Source organism: Nilaparvata lugens, chromosome 13 (genome assembly GCF_014356525.2).
Source record: "Nilaparvata lugens isolate BPH chromosome 13, ASM1435652v1, whole genome shotgun sequence".
In the NCBI taxonomy this organism is placed as follows: Eukaryota; Metazoa; Arthropoda; class Insecta; order Hemiptera; family Delphacidae; genus Nilaparvata; species Nilaparvata lugens.
In genome coordinates this window covers 8,677,265-8,691,582 of record NC_052516.1, presented here as the reverse complement: position 1 = coordinate 8,691,582, position 14,318 = coordinate 8,677,265, and the positions used below count along the sequence as shown (strand labels likewise).

Below are 14,318 nucleotides of genomic sequence, written 5' to 3'. Positions count from 1 at the left end.
TAGACCTTGCTGAAGGCGCGACACTGTGGCACAGAGGAGGTCAGACACTACCTCCGTAAACTCCGTAAACCAATAAAAATTTGTTGATTTCAGGTGATCTATATCAGGTAGTGTTTTTATTTGTGTAGGAGCCCTACCTGTGCTGACGTCACCATCAACCACCTGTCATGCACTATGACTTTGTTTACGGTGGTAGTGGGTCAGAGCGTTCATGATACACACAGTAAGCGTCTGAGCGTCAAGCGTCAATGGCCTACAAAATGGCGTTGCTCAAGTTGTTCAAGTATGGACATTATTTTGAAGAACAATAGTTACTTGAAGTATTGTATATTAGCTAAGCCTGCTAGGTTATAATGGGTTAAGTTACACTTATACTCTTATTCCTCACTCTTTTTAACATGTCAACTTTTTTACAGTTATTGATTAACGCTAATATTTATTCTTGCTTCTCTGTTTCAGGAGAAGAAATTCCGTCTGCAAAACAAAATGGAGGAGCTAAAAGACAAGAGCAAGAGAGTGATGGAGAACTTCGGCGAGAAGAAGATAGACATGCTGCAGAAGTGGGAGGAGAAGTCACGTGATTTCATCGACGCGTTTCTGCTGCTGTTCGGTCGAGAGGGCAGGCTGGTCAGTTTCGGATTTGGTCTCAACAAAATATGCAAAGTAGGACACTCTATAGACACAAACAATGGCAACTAACCGGTCACTAACAAGTGGGGGAAACTGGTTCACTGATAAGTGGTGAAAGATTTTCATAAGTGTCATTTATAGTGAGGTCCACATTATAAAGGCAGTGGAGAAAGATAGATGAACAGCGTTACCGATTCTTTGCCTTGCCACTGCCTTCAATAGCTGATACTGATATATCTGAACTGTTCTTGTTTTACATCATCTATATAATAAGAGAGAGTAGGGTTGTGTTTGTTCGTGTGTTCGTTTGTTCGCATCAAAACATGTCAACTTGTGGATTGCATACCGGAAAAACGGGAATGATTTAGATCTCCAAATTTTGCACATAGATTCTAAAAAATATCAATCTCGTGCACCTGGAAGCCCAAATTTTAATTTTCCTTCTAGATTTTTCAGAATTAATGTTTAAAATAATTAATTAATGGTACATTCGATTTATTAAAAAATCACCAAATCATATGTTCGAAATTAAAAAAGGAACATCTGTTTCTATATTGCTTCCTACCTAAAAGACATAGTTTTGAAACTTCGTTTTCCTGATGCAATGTTTAGGCCTACACGTGGCATGGATTATTAATTTTTCAGCTAGAACAATTTTTGAGACAAAGTGCTAAATAAACGTCTACAGTTTCATCAATGCTGTATCGGCAATATGAAAACGCATGCAGTTAATATGTCTTTGAATGAAGGTGTTGTTATTTACATAAATAAATTATATTCTTCCATTTCTATTTAATTAAAATTTCAAAATTATTCGAGTCTTGATAGAATGACTGACTCACTGTACAGTCAGTCAAAATTTTAATATTGGAATGAGGGGTATTTTGGCAAGCTGAGCAAAAAAATAAGGTCATATGCACCTTTTCGTTATACTGTATCTTCAAATGAAAAATGAGTTTTATGGGTTGTCAAAACTCCCTCTGAAAGGGAAACTATTCAACTTATTCTATCTTTTAGTAAAATAACAATGATCATCCATCCATGTATCATCTTCTATACTATAATAAAGGAAAGAACTGGATTATGAACGTAGCCTCTACAGATGTAAAGTATAGGGAAATTATGTTTGACGCATTATCACGTCAGAACTACTGGACTGATTAACTTGAAATTTTGCATATAGATTCTTGCTTAACCGAGGGTGGTTATAGACCAATTTTAAATTCTTCAAGATTTGATTACATCAAGTTTTCAGTTTGTCAAGTTTTCAATTATTTGTCATGCTTCCAGTTTGTATGGAAGCAGCAAAAGATTTCTCTTAAAAGGGAAATTAGAAGATAGGTATGATTGGGGATCCTTTTCGAATGATAAAAACAGGTTTTCCGTCACACCCAAATTTTTTCCGCCATTTCGAATCCAACTTCTTTTTTTAATTGAAAGGTGGTCATACTGATTTACTTGAAATGCAGCATATAAATTCTTAATCAACCGAGGATTCTTATATGCCTATTTTAAATTCTAGATTTGATTACGTTAAGAAAGACCCTTGCGAAGCACGAGTTACCTGCTAGTCAGTTATATTCTATATGTCGAGACAATATGTTTTTCAATATATATTATATTATGGAAATTTATTGTTAAATCATTAAAAAATATACTTTTGACAAATAAAATATTATTGACAATTTTTAACTAGAATGAACAGCTTATATTTCATCATATACTCCAGTATCAGCTATATTCTATAGAAGGCAAGGCAGATATTATATGTAGTAGAGAATCGGCAATCCTTTCCCATCTTTCTCCACTGCCATTATAACGTGGACATAACTATAATGGCTGGGCCAAGATATTCAAGATTTTTTAAATGGGTCCTAACAGGCGACTAACAAAGGAAAGGAAGCTTTACTATTTATTATTTAGAGAGTATTCTTACTTATTTATCCAGAGAGAAATATTTTTATAATAGTTTCATCTTTTAATCGTCCACGTATAAAACGTAGTCATATGCAGTACCACATATCAGTATGCAGTATCATGTCTGAGGTGAAAATTCAATCCGATCCATTACGTTGATGGATGAATGAACCTTTCAAACAAACCTAATTCATATTAATCCACTAGCTGGCCCGGCGGACTTCGTACCGTCAAATAGTTAATACTTGATACATCTTATGACAAACTTTAGCTGGATGCAGACCTGAGGAGGCGCGATGCGGCATTTTGCATCCAGGTGCTTCTTACTTATTGGTTTGAATGGAAGAACTCACTCACACTGAATCGGACATGGCGTGGAACGGTGTGATAAGGCAATCTCCATAAGATCAACACTTTGTATCACCAAGCCGCGCCTCCGCAGGTGTGCTTAGCCTTAGCTTAATCTGATGCACTATATTTTTATGAAAATTATCCAACAATCAGTATTTACATTTATATCTCAATATGGACTTCCTATGTGCTCAGTTAGTTGTGCAGCCGTTGGTATTTTTTAAATTATAGTTGACTGCAGCTTGCTGGAAATTGAATGGTATATCTCCTTGCTGCTGATTTTCCCGTGCATATTCTAAATTTACAACATTTCGAGTTCTACAACTCAAGTTTGGCCGTCATTCTAACCGCGGCATTATTGAGAATTAAAGTTTTGTGAATCAGTAAAAAGAAAATTGAACGGCTGTTGGATGATGCAATGATTAGAACAGCTGATTTTTATTTCTGTGTGTGGCCAGCTCACAAATCTTCTCCCATAAGGACTACATGTAAACTTTGAAGGACCGTAGGAAAGAGTCCTGAAGTCGGATCATAAATTTGATAGGTCATAAATCTGGTCCTGAACATAATGAACACAACTAGAAAAACGAATAATTAACTTATAACAACTTGATAACGAACCAAACATAACTTGGGAATAACTGAAATTTAATTAATTAAAAATCAAACTAACTACTGTAAATTATTTCCCCAACTTTGTACTAAATAGACAAATATTTATATACTAGATGTTTATATACTAGATATTTACTACTATTTATATACCAAATGTTTACGTATAAGACAATCGACTAGATACTGTATGATAACGATTGAAATATCAAATGAGTAGTACAATCACATTAAAAACTTCATATTATTATGTACGTTATGAATGTGTAATAGAGCCCTTACTATCTTTATTGGTTCCTCAGTTTTGAAAGCTTAATAAATCCATAGGATGATTTCTTATTTCGATTCTAGTTTTGAATGATTTTAATTACATTTTCACATGAAACATTAGTCTAGTACTACTGCAGTAACTTTATTGTTTTCACAGTTTTTAAATCTAAAAAAATCAATAGGATGAGGTCCTAATTATACTATCCTAAAGTATTAGTTCTGTTCATAATATATTATTGGTTTTGAATGAATTCTATTCTATTTTCACATGATAATTATACATTTGTCTAGTACTGATGTAGTCACTTATTCCAATAAAGTATTACCTATGGGGCTTCATTTATTTATTTCATTTCACAATCACGATATCAAATTAATGATCTAAAGAAAATCAACAGGATAAACCCAAAACTGTTTCTCTCCCTGATTTTGATAGAAATAGTCTATTTGTGTAGTTGAGAAGTTGATATTGTGGTAATTATTCATATTAAATGAAAAAGATTAAGAAATTGTCAAAAAAACACAGAGTTATTGATTCTTATAGAAAGACCGGTTTCGGTTATTACACCATTGTCAATCTCTGATAAACAGAGGTTTATCAGAGATTGACAATGGTGTAATAACCGAAACCGGTCTTTCTAAGTATGAATAAATCGGTGGTTTTTGACAATTTCTTAGTCTTTTTCATTTAAAAAAATAGTCTAAATGAAGTCTAATAATTTAGACTGATATACATGTACTGTGCATGCGAATGTGTTTGCTACACCAGTTATGTTTCTATTTTTATTTGTTCATACAGTGTATGTTTTTTGGTCGAATAAATTATTATTAAATAATTAAGATATTCATTTAGACTATGATATACATGCATATTGTGCGTGCGTAGGTGTTTATTATTATTCATTCATACAATGAATACATCATGAAAATGATAGGGAGTGAAAAAATAAGGTAGCCTTTGCTATTCCTGTCCAAATTTAGATAAGGTCACACATAGTCCGAAATAGGTTGAGTCTTGCAGTTCTTCACTTCACAGAATTTTCAGTTCGCTACACCAATTATGTTTTATATTTCTATTTGTTTATTCAATGTATGCTTTTGGTCGAATAAATTATTCATAACTAACAAAATTTAGTAGTAACTAATTGTCGTGTTTGTCTGTCTCAGTCGCACATGTGGAGCGAAGGCAAGGGTCGTATAATGCAGGCATTCTCCCCGCCTTCCAGTCCGGGGCGAGAGAGAGACAGCAGTCCTGCATCCAGTACACACGAGAATGAGGATGATGAAGCTATCAGGTAAGATTTTGGCTCAACTCACACTTACGCGACTCAAGTCGAGAAGAGACTCGACTCTAGTCGAGAGCATGTGTTTTCAAATGGTGACACTCAGACCAGTCGATTCTAGTCTCCGCGACTGCCACGCCTGATAAACGGTTCGTGTGGCTTGGCCCTTAGGCTCAAATTAAGGTTGGACTGTTTTCTAAATTAGAATAGAAACAGTTTTGAGCAATAAAAAGTGGTGAATTCATGAGATTATCAAACGTCCATGCCGTCGGCGGGATTCGAACCCACGAACCAGGCGATGCTAGCATAGCAAAGTTTGTAACGCTCCTTATCACTAGATCAACTCCTATTGTTTGTGTGGTGTAGTTCTGAAATTTGTAAAAAAAAGTTGAAATGATTTATTTATACAGCAGAGAGACAAAGACACATAACCATAAAATGATTGTAAATGAAACACAGGCTTATAGCTTATTATGAAAATGATAGTTATAATTATTTCCTACAGTTACGTTGAAAAGTGGGCATTGCTGCACTGATTACAGAAAGCAAAGAATCACTTTTCCGCTCTAGTGCGGGAAAAACTTTTCTGCACTCCAGATTTGCAACATGGCAACGCAAAATACTTAGTAGGTTATATGGAGCAACAGTGCAGCAAAATCAAAATGAAGTTGGTAACAGTGACTGCTGTGGCTGCTATAGTGAGCAGAGGTGCAACCAAGCACAACGCGCTAATTATTAAGTAGATATTATAACCAAGGACAACGAGGACAGCGACAGCCGACAGCCACCACATTCAGCACACAGCCGCCTCTTCATTCAAACACTACTACATTATTCAGGCAATTTTACCCATAATTACCCACTTTTCATATTCAATGGTAACTGTAGGAAAAACTTAATGTGAAATACGTGCGCAAAGTTCCTCAGCTGCACTCAAGAAACCATTCCGCCCTCGCCTACGGCTCGGGCGTAAACGTTTCTTTCGATGCAGCAAACTGTCACTTTGCGCACTAGTTGCACAAATAACTATTTCTCTATTATTCTACTTGTTTTTCACATTTCAACAGCATTTTTCATTGAATTTTGTCCATTTTTTCAGTCCACCGCCCTGCAAAGCCGGTCGTTACGAGCTGCGGAAATCGTCCAGTCTACCAGACACGTCAGCAGCCGTCACTGCGTTACGCCGTCACGAGTCACGTCACCACTCGGCGTCACGTAACGTTACCAAGTCACGTGCCGACTACAGCGATGACGATGACGATGATGATGATAGGACGTCACTGTAGGTGGACTCCGAACGCCCCACACTTCAAACTGTCATCAATGCTTCAGCATTCCTTGTAAATAACATCAATTATTCAATGATGATGAAACTGAAAATGAAAATAATCATTATTAGGCGGAGTTAGGACTTTGAAGTACTCTCTACCACTCAACCTCGAAATGATGATGACAGTTTGAAGTGATTATCATACTAAATAAACTTTTGGTGTCCGGGCGAAATTGTATTAAAGCTACGCTGATTCACACAACACTAAACTTGAAGATAATTTGTTGGTTTCTTAAATTTTCTTATGATAAATTTTGAATTGATTTTGTTTTGGTACAGTACTAATATTAGAACACAGTTTGAAAAGTATGATGATTTTTGTATTAAAGCTGAGCTAGATTTACATAATACAAACTTTTTGGTGAATTAATGTTTGTTGAGTTGATGAATTGAATAGATTTTGGTGCATATTAGAACACAGTTTGAAAAGTGTGTTGTATTAAAGCTGGGCTTGATGTACACAACACAAACTTTTGGTTGAGTTAATGTTTGTTGGTAAGGTTAAATTTTCGGGTGAATTGATGTTTGTTAGTTCTTCAAAAATGTTTGATTCTTTTAATGAAAATTCGTCAATTCATTAATAGGTCAAATTTGATGTTAAATCATACATTGGAAGATTGAACGATTTGAACTACCAAATTTATAATATTGAATCGCATTGGAAGTTTGAACGATTTGAACTACCAATTTTACAGCGCACTGTTCGAAAATGATGATAATGATTCTATTAAAGCTTAGATTGATTCACACAAGATTTTTTGTTTAAATTGTTGGGTTTTTCAAAAATTTTCAATTTTTTATGTTTCTGTGTTGAAACTTGGTCAATGTATTCATATATTCATTCATAATTTATCGATTGAAACTGAATAATTTTATGGAAAATGTAACGCACTGTTTGAAAATGATATTAATTTTTGTGTCAGAGCTAGGCTAAATCTTCACAACACGCAACTCTTGATTGCCGTACATTTATTATTAGGTTATGTAATTACAAATTCTTTTCCAGTGCAGCACTGTTGCAAAAACATTGCACTTTCTATTGGATTCCTTATTAATTGTTGATTTTAAAAAGTTTTCATATTCAATGTTGATTTTGTGTAGGATATTGAGTGAGCTATTATTGATAATGATGTTGTGCACTTTTTGAAAGATGATGACTTATGTGTTAGAAAAGGCTTATCACCAATCTTTTGCTTGAATTCTAAGTTTCAGATTTCATGTAAATGATTTCTTGATTGATTTTTGTGGTAAAATCACATCACATCATCCGTTTGAAGTTTCATGTTGATTGAGTGTTGAATTCATTGAATATCCGAGGGCACTGTATGGAAAATGATAGTTTTGTATGGATTCAAACGTTTATTTTTCAAATTTTTATTGAAATTTTAATGTAAGATTGAGTATGAATTAAATTGAATTTCAAGTTGATCGAAATTTTGGCTGATTCTAATGATAGTAGCGGCTGTTCATAATAATAATTTTTGTTTTGAAGGCAGCTCAACTAATATTTTAATGAGAATCTGTATTGAGTATTGAATATTTGATTCTTCAACTAGTCTAGCGTTCAAAGTCCACACATAAATATAATATTGTCTAATATGATAGCAAGCTGAACCACTCCATCTATCATTAACTATTATAATTATTTGGGTATTTATTCTAATTATTTTCCCCTCGTGGAATCTATATTTATTTCATAACATTACGCTAGGTTCCTTATTTATTTGAAACCTGATTTTGCTTATATATTATTCAAGATTCGTTAAATTTTAATAACTGGATTATTTGAAATTATTATTGTGGAATTTTGATTATGTGTTTTCATTGCTGTCTATTTGATTGCATTATTTCTAAAAAAAATTGAAAATTTTCAAACATTTCCATAGCTGCGTTTACATCAAAGTTATTAACAAAATGTTTATATTACCGTCCATATAGATTCTATTAGATTAAACGGAGCTTGACAAACACATATGCACATCATGTTTACGATAAGTTATGTTCAATCTAATAGAATCTATAAGGACGGAAAATAAACATTTTTTTAATTACTTTGGTGAAACACAAATTTGTCCGATTGTTACAATGATACATTTTTCAATGTATCCAATGCTTTGTTGGTGACCGTATTAATTTGGTAGGGTCTAATCCTAATACAGTAGTATATTAATTTTTTTCTATTTGAATTCGGCGACAGTCTGATGGATGATATTAAGATAATTTTTGTTATTTTAATATTATTCTAATACTATTATTATTTCAAAGATAATCTGCTACTAACCTTTTTGAACAGTCAATACATTTTGAGAAGTTCCTAATATCTAGTATGTTACACTGAGGATTCCGTATGTAATTAGTATTTTATCCTGTATGCTGTTTGTTATTTATTTTGTTGCATTGCTTGTTAGTGAATTAACTTTATTGTATAGAGGTGAATGTTTTTGAGCACAACATTTTTAAAGGAATCTGATTTTGAATTCCTCAACTTTTTAAATTCGTTTTAAAATTTGTCGATTTTTTATTGTGTGAATAATTAATATTGAAAGTGATAGGCTCAAAGTGAATGCGATTTGAAGATATTTGATTCCATTATTTTACAAAAAAGTTGTAAATTTTTAAAGTTGACTAAATTTTAGTTGGTTGCCGGTTGCCACTTTTAATCATGATGAAGCTTGAGCTTTAATACAAATTGAATTTTTTGATTGAGGATTAATTCAAATATTACTGAATTTGTCAATTTCATGATGTGAATTATATTATAGAAGCCAATTACACCACTATAATGTCTCAGTTGTTTATTTATTATTATTTATTTGTAATTTTAGTAGATCACTGTAATCGCGTACATTTTAGCAATTTTGTTGCAGTACCAATAAATTTTTAAGCTGCGTTTACTCCAAAGTTATTAACAAAATGCTAATAACTTAATCCTTATAGATTCTATTAGATTGAACGGAACATGACATCGTGTGTATGATAAGTTATGTACAATCTATAAGGATTAAGTTATTAACATTTTGTTAATAATTTTGGTGTAGACGCAGCTTTATTGTATGAGAAATTTAATTACTATATTTATTTTGTTAACATAATTTACAGTATTATTTAAAATGTATGTGTCAATGATAAATACTGGAATTATACACACAATTTTGTAGCTATGTTTGATGAAAGATAACAATATTTATTGAGAATTAATATTAGTGTACTGAGATTCATTTTAAACTGTCAGCATTCCTTTAATAATAACATCAATCCTTCCCATTTAAACAATACTGACAGATGTAAGGGAATCTCAAAGCAATAATTTTGAAATCTACCAATATACGTTCAGAATATTGTGAATGATAATTAATTAGAAAATTATGGAGTAAATTTATGAAAACCAGGATAAATAATTATTGGAAAGACTTATAGATATGCTAGCACGCATGGAGTATATATTTTTGTAAATTATTGTGGTAATATTACTAAGGATATGCTGTGAGAAATCCCTACCATTTAAACAAAGTAAGAAATATTTCATTTATTATAGCTTTGTATTTATGTTCAAATTGATGGACGATAATGCTATTTCAAAGATTCCTGTATCTTTTAAACTAATGAAATTGAAATATTATGAAAAAAATGTAATTAGAAAACCTTTCATATTACAGCTGTAGCTCAAAATAAATACTGCAAGTTTATAAAATACTTTACAAGTTAATAAATTATTCTAAAATATATAAAACTAGATGATAGTCAGTATGTGTTAGAATTGCAATCGTATTTATGTATTTTAATTGTAATTATGTATCAATGTATACATGAATATTATTTATGTATTGGAAAAAATTGCTTGAAATTTGTTGCGGAGGTGCTGAGAATTACTAGGATAATTTAATGGAATTATTGAAAAGAAAACATGTTTCCTGGAATTAAATAATTTTTTCCGATTACGGTTATTTCATTGAAAAACTCCCAAATTGCAAAAAATGTATTCTGCTTCATGTAGATGATTGATATTCATTTGTTATGAAACTGTATTGAAATTGAACTGAGCCTGTGTAGGTGTACTATAGTTTATTCTCTCACTCTACAACTTATTTTTAAATACAACTTATATTCTCACTCTACAAATATTTCGTAATTTTTATTTGTAGGTTGATAATCTTTGCATGTTTGTTTCTATGGTTTTTATACTGTTATAGTTTTATAAAGCTGCGTTTACACCAAAGTTATTAACAAAATGTTAATAACTTAATCCTTATAGATTCTATTAGATTGAACATAACTTATCATACACATGATGAACATATGTGTTTGTCAAGTTCCGTTCAATCTAATAGAATCTATAATGATTAAGTTATTAACATTTTGTTAATAACTTTGGTGTAAACGTAGCTTAAATGTTTCCTTCCTCTTCTTATTTTTCTTTTTCTCCTTCATCACCATCTTCTTCTTTTTCTTCTTCTTCTTCTTCTTCTTCTTCCCGCAGGGGGGCAATGCATTAAACCAGGACCTCCTAAATACCAGTATTTAGGAGGTCCTGATTAAACCAAGGTTAATAAACTGATAGATTTATCTACTATATGTATTAATCTCGGTTTAGTATCGCCTGGGGCTTGGCGATCCCCCTGTTTCCCGAGCAAGTCGGTATAATTATGTATGGTTTAATCATATCTAATGAACGGTAAGGAATTTCGCCAATGTGATGACATTATATTGTTTCTCTCGTCAAATATCATTGCTGAGAGTTTTAGCGATTTTAATTAATTTTTGGATTCATGAAAAATGAATCTGTTACCTGTTGCTTTTTTCTGCTGTGCTGTTCTAATTCTCATCCAATACAAATGAGCTCAGTAGTCACAAAAATCCTGAGAAATTTGAATTTCCCGCTCAAATCAGTCAGTACCTCTTGCATGTTTCTGTTGCCCTGGTAGTATTTTAGTTGGTTTTAATTCTGTACCAGGGAGTCAGAACACTTGAAGAGGTAGCAGGCTTTTCAACGCCTTCCAATGCAAGCATAGGCAACCCGCAACACTGATCTTACTTTGTGTACCTCTTGCATGTTTCTGATGCCCTGGTAGAAATCTGGTCATTTCTAATATGCAAATGAGCTACTATTTGAGCGGGAAATTCAAATTTCTCAGGATTTATACTATTTGAGCGGGAAATTCAAATATCTCATGATTAGCGGGAAATTCAAATTTCTCATGATTTATACTATTTGAGCGGGAAATTCAAATTTCTCATGATTAGCGGGAAATTAAAATTCCTCATCATTTATACTATTTGAGCGGCAAATTCAAATTTCTCAGGATTTATACTATTTGAGCGGGAAATTCAAATGTCTTGTGATTAGCGGGAAATTCAAATTTCTCATGATTAGCGGGAAATTCAAATTTTTCATGATTTATACTATTTGAGTGGGAAATTCAAATTCTCATGATTTATAACACTACTGATCTCATTTGTATTTTAGAATTGTAACAGGTGCCAGTATTGGACGTTGTGGTTAGTGCCCGGTTTTTTGTGTGGGCCTATCCGACAGTGAACCTGAATCGACACTGTAAACCTGAATCTAGAACAAGAAGGGGAAATATATATATATATATATGGTTGGTGTATATATATATATATATATATATATATATAATATATATATATATATATATATATATATATATATATATGTCTAGAAATAAAAAGCATAAAATAAAAAGCAATGTATAATATAGAAGCAATCTTTATTGGTCTTTCATATACAATATGAATGATAATAAATATATATAAATTTCACCTGTAAATTTATTGCTACCTATATATCCTACTAGAATACTAGACTAGAGAAAGAAGAAAGAAGAATATTAGGCTAGAGAAAAAAGAATACTAGTCTAGAGAAAGAAGAATACTAGAGAAAGAAGAATACTAGAGAAAGAAGAATACTAGAGAAAGAAGAAAGAAGAATAATAGAGAAAGAAGAATACTAGACTAGAGAAAGAAGAAAGAAGAATACTAGACTAGAGAAAGAAGAATACTAGAGAAAGTATAATAGAATACTAGAGAAAGAATACTAGAGAAAGAAGAAAGAAGAATACTAGACTAGAGTAGTATTCTTCTTTCTCTAGTCTAGTATTCTTCTTTCTCTAGTATTCTTTATTCTTCTTTCTCTAGAAAGAAGAATACTAGAGAAAGAAGAAAGAGGAATACTAGACTAGAGAAAGAAGAATACTAGAGAAAGAAGAATTCTAGACTGGAGGAAGAAGAATACTAGACTAGAGAAAGTAAGAATAGTACTTAAGAAAGAGATTGATTGATTGATTGATTGATTATATGCCTTTATTAGGGCGGAGTTAGGACTCCTGGTCCTCTCTACCACACAACCCTAAAACCCTAAGAGAGAGAGAATGAAAGAACGAATGCTGGAGATAGAAAGAAATAACAAATACTAGAGACAGAAAGTAAATAGGACCGACTAGAGAAAATAAGAACGAATACTAGAAAAAGAAAGGAAGAGAGAGAGAGAATGAATGAACGTATACTAGAGAAAAAGATAGATAGTAAGAACGAATAAAAGAGAAAGAAAGATCAAATACAATAGAGAGAGAGAGAAAGTAAGAACAAATACTAGAGTAAGAGAGAAATAAAAATAGGAATGAATACTAGAGAAAGTAAGAAAGAGAGAGAGAAAGAAAAAACGAATAGAAGAGAAAAAAAGACATATAGTTAGGGAAAGGATAGAGAAAGAGAAAGAAAGAACGATTACTGGAGAGAGAAAGAAATAACAAATACTAGAGAAAGAAAGAACGAATACTAGAGATAGGATGAGAGAAAGAAAGAATGAATTACTAGAGAGAGTGTGTGTGTGTGTGAGAGAGAGAGAGAGAGAGAGAGTATATTAGAACGAATACAAGAGAAAGAAAGAACGAATACTGAAAGAAAGAAAAAAGTAAGAAAAAAATACACAGTTAACATAGAATATCCTAATTACAGTATTATATGATAGAGGGTGATTCAGTACAGTATATCTATTTCACATTTATCACTAATATTGATGGACATTTTGAATAATTCAAAACTAAAATATTGGAGGATTCAGAGAAGACATGTTGGTTTGTACCCAGCTCCATGTAGGATCACAACCCAACAATGTTGTTCAACAATTTAAATCAATTATCACACTGATCTTATAATATATAAACAACCTTATTTGATTGATACTGTGCCAAACAAGTAGTATGCATCTGTCAAGTAATGCTTGCCAAACTACTGCTCGTCAAGTAAAATAGGTGCCATTACTTGTGAGAGAATGAGCATCATCACAATTGCCTTCAATCTTCAAGTTTGCTATACTTCAATTTGAGAATGTAACAGTTGATAGCGCATGCGTAGTACTGGAAATAGTAAGCCTGAATATCACTACCATTTTATGAAAAATAAACAAAATGAGGAAACTCCATCTTTGATCATTTTCAAGCCAACAGTAATGCGTTTCAAACTGATTCATAATGAAGGAAAAATGATTAAAAAACAACCAGAGCCAGAAACCATTTATTATTGTCTCACACCAACCGATTCAAGGATGAAGGAATTTACAGTAAAAATGCTACAATATTCACTCTACAGTATTATTAGAATGTAAATGATTGTAACACTTTTACTGTATTGGAATTAATTTGATACGCATTACTGTTGACTGAGAGTAATCTCTCATTAACCATTCAACTAATGGTTAATTAATGTTTGTATTGAAACTACTCCACTGGTTTTGTGACAACTCAAAGCGCTGAATAAAACACCCAATTCTACATCATTTTCAAATAAACAGTAATGTGTTTCAAACAGATTCATAATGACGGAAAAAAATGATTACAAAACAACCAAATCAGAAATCATTTATTATTCTCCCACACCAACCGATTCAAGGATAAGGAATTTACAGC

The 14,318-nt window shown here is 32.2% G+C and overlaps 1 protein-coding gene across 4 annotated transcripts in view; it reads left to right on the top strand.

Moving 5' to 3' along the window:
* LOC111057456 (choline-phosphate cytidylyltransferase A) overlaps positions 1-10,329 on the top strand; it is a 73,674-nt gene extending 63,345 nt beyond the window's left edge. For 2 of the 4 annotated variants that reach the window (XM_039439733.1, XM_039439736.1), the window contains 3 exons: positions 460-627; positions 4,948-5,075; positions 6,163-10,329. In XM_039439733.1, the coding sequence (XP_039295667.1) occupies positions 460-627; positions 4,948-5,075; positions 6,163-6,349 (483 nt within the window). In that variant the 3' untranslated portion in view covers positions 6,350-10,329. Of the gene's footprint in view, positions 1-459; positions 664-4,947; positions 5,076-6,162 lie in introns of all 4 variants that reach the window. The other 2 variants (XM_039439732.1, XM_039439735.1) reach the window with 1 other exon arrangement.
* Positions 10,330-14,318: the final 3,989 nt, after the last annotated feature.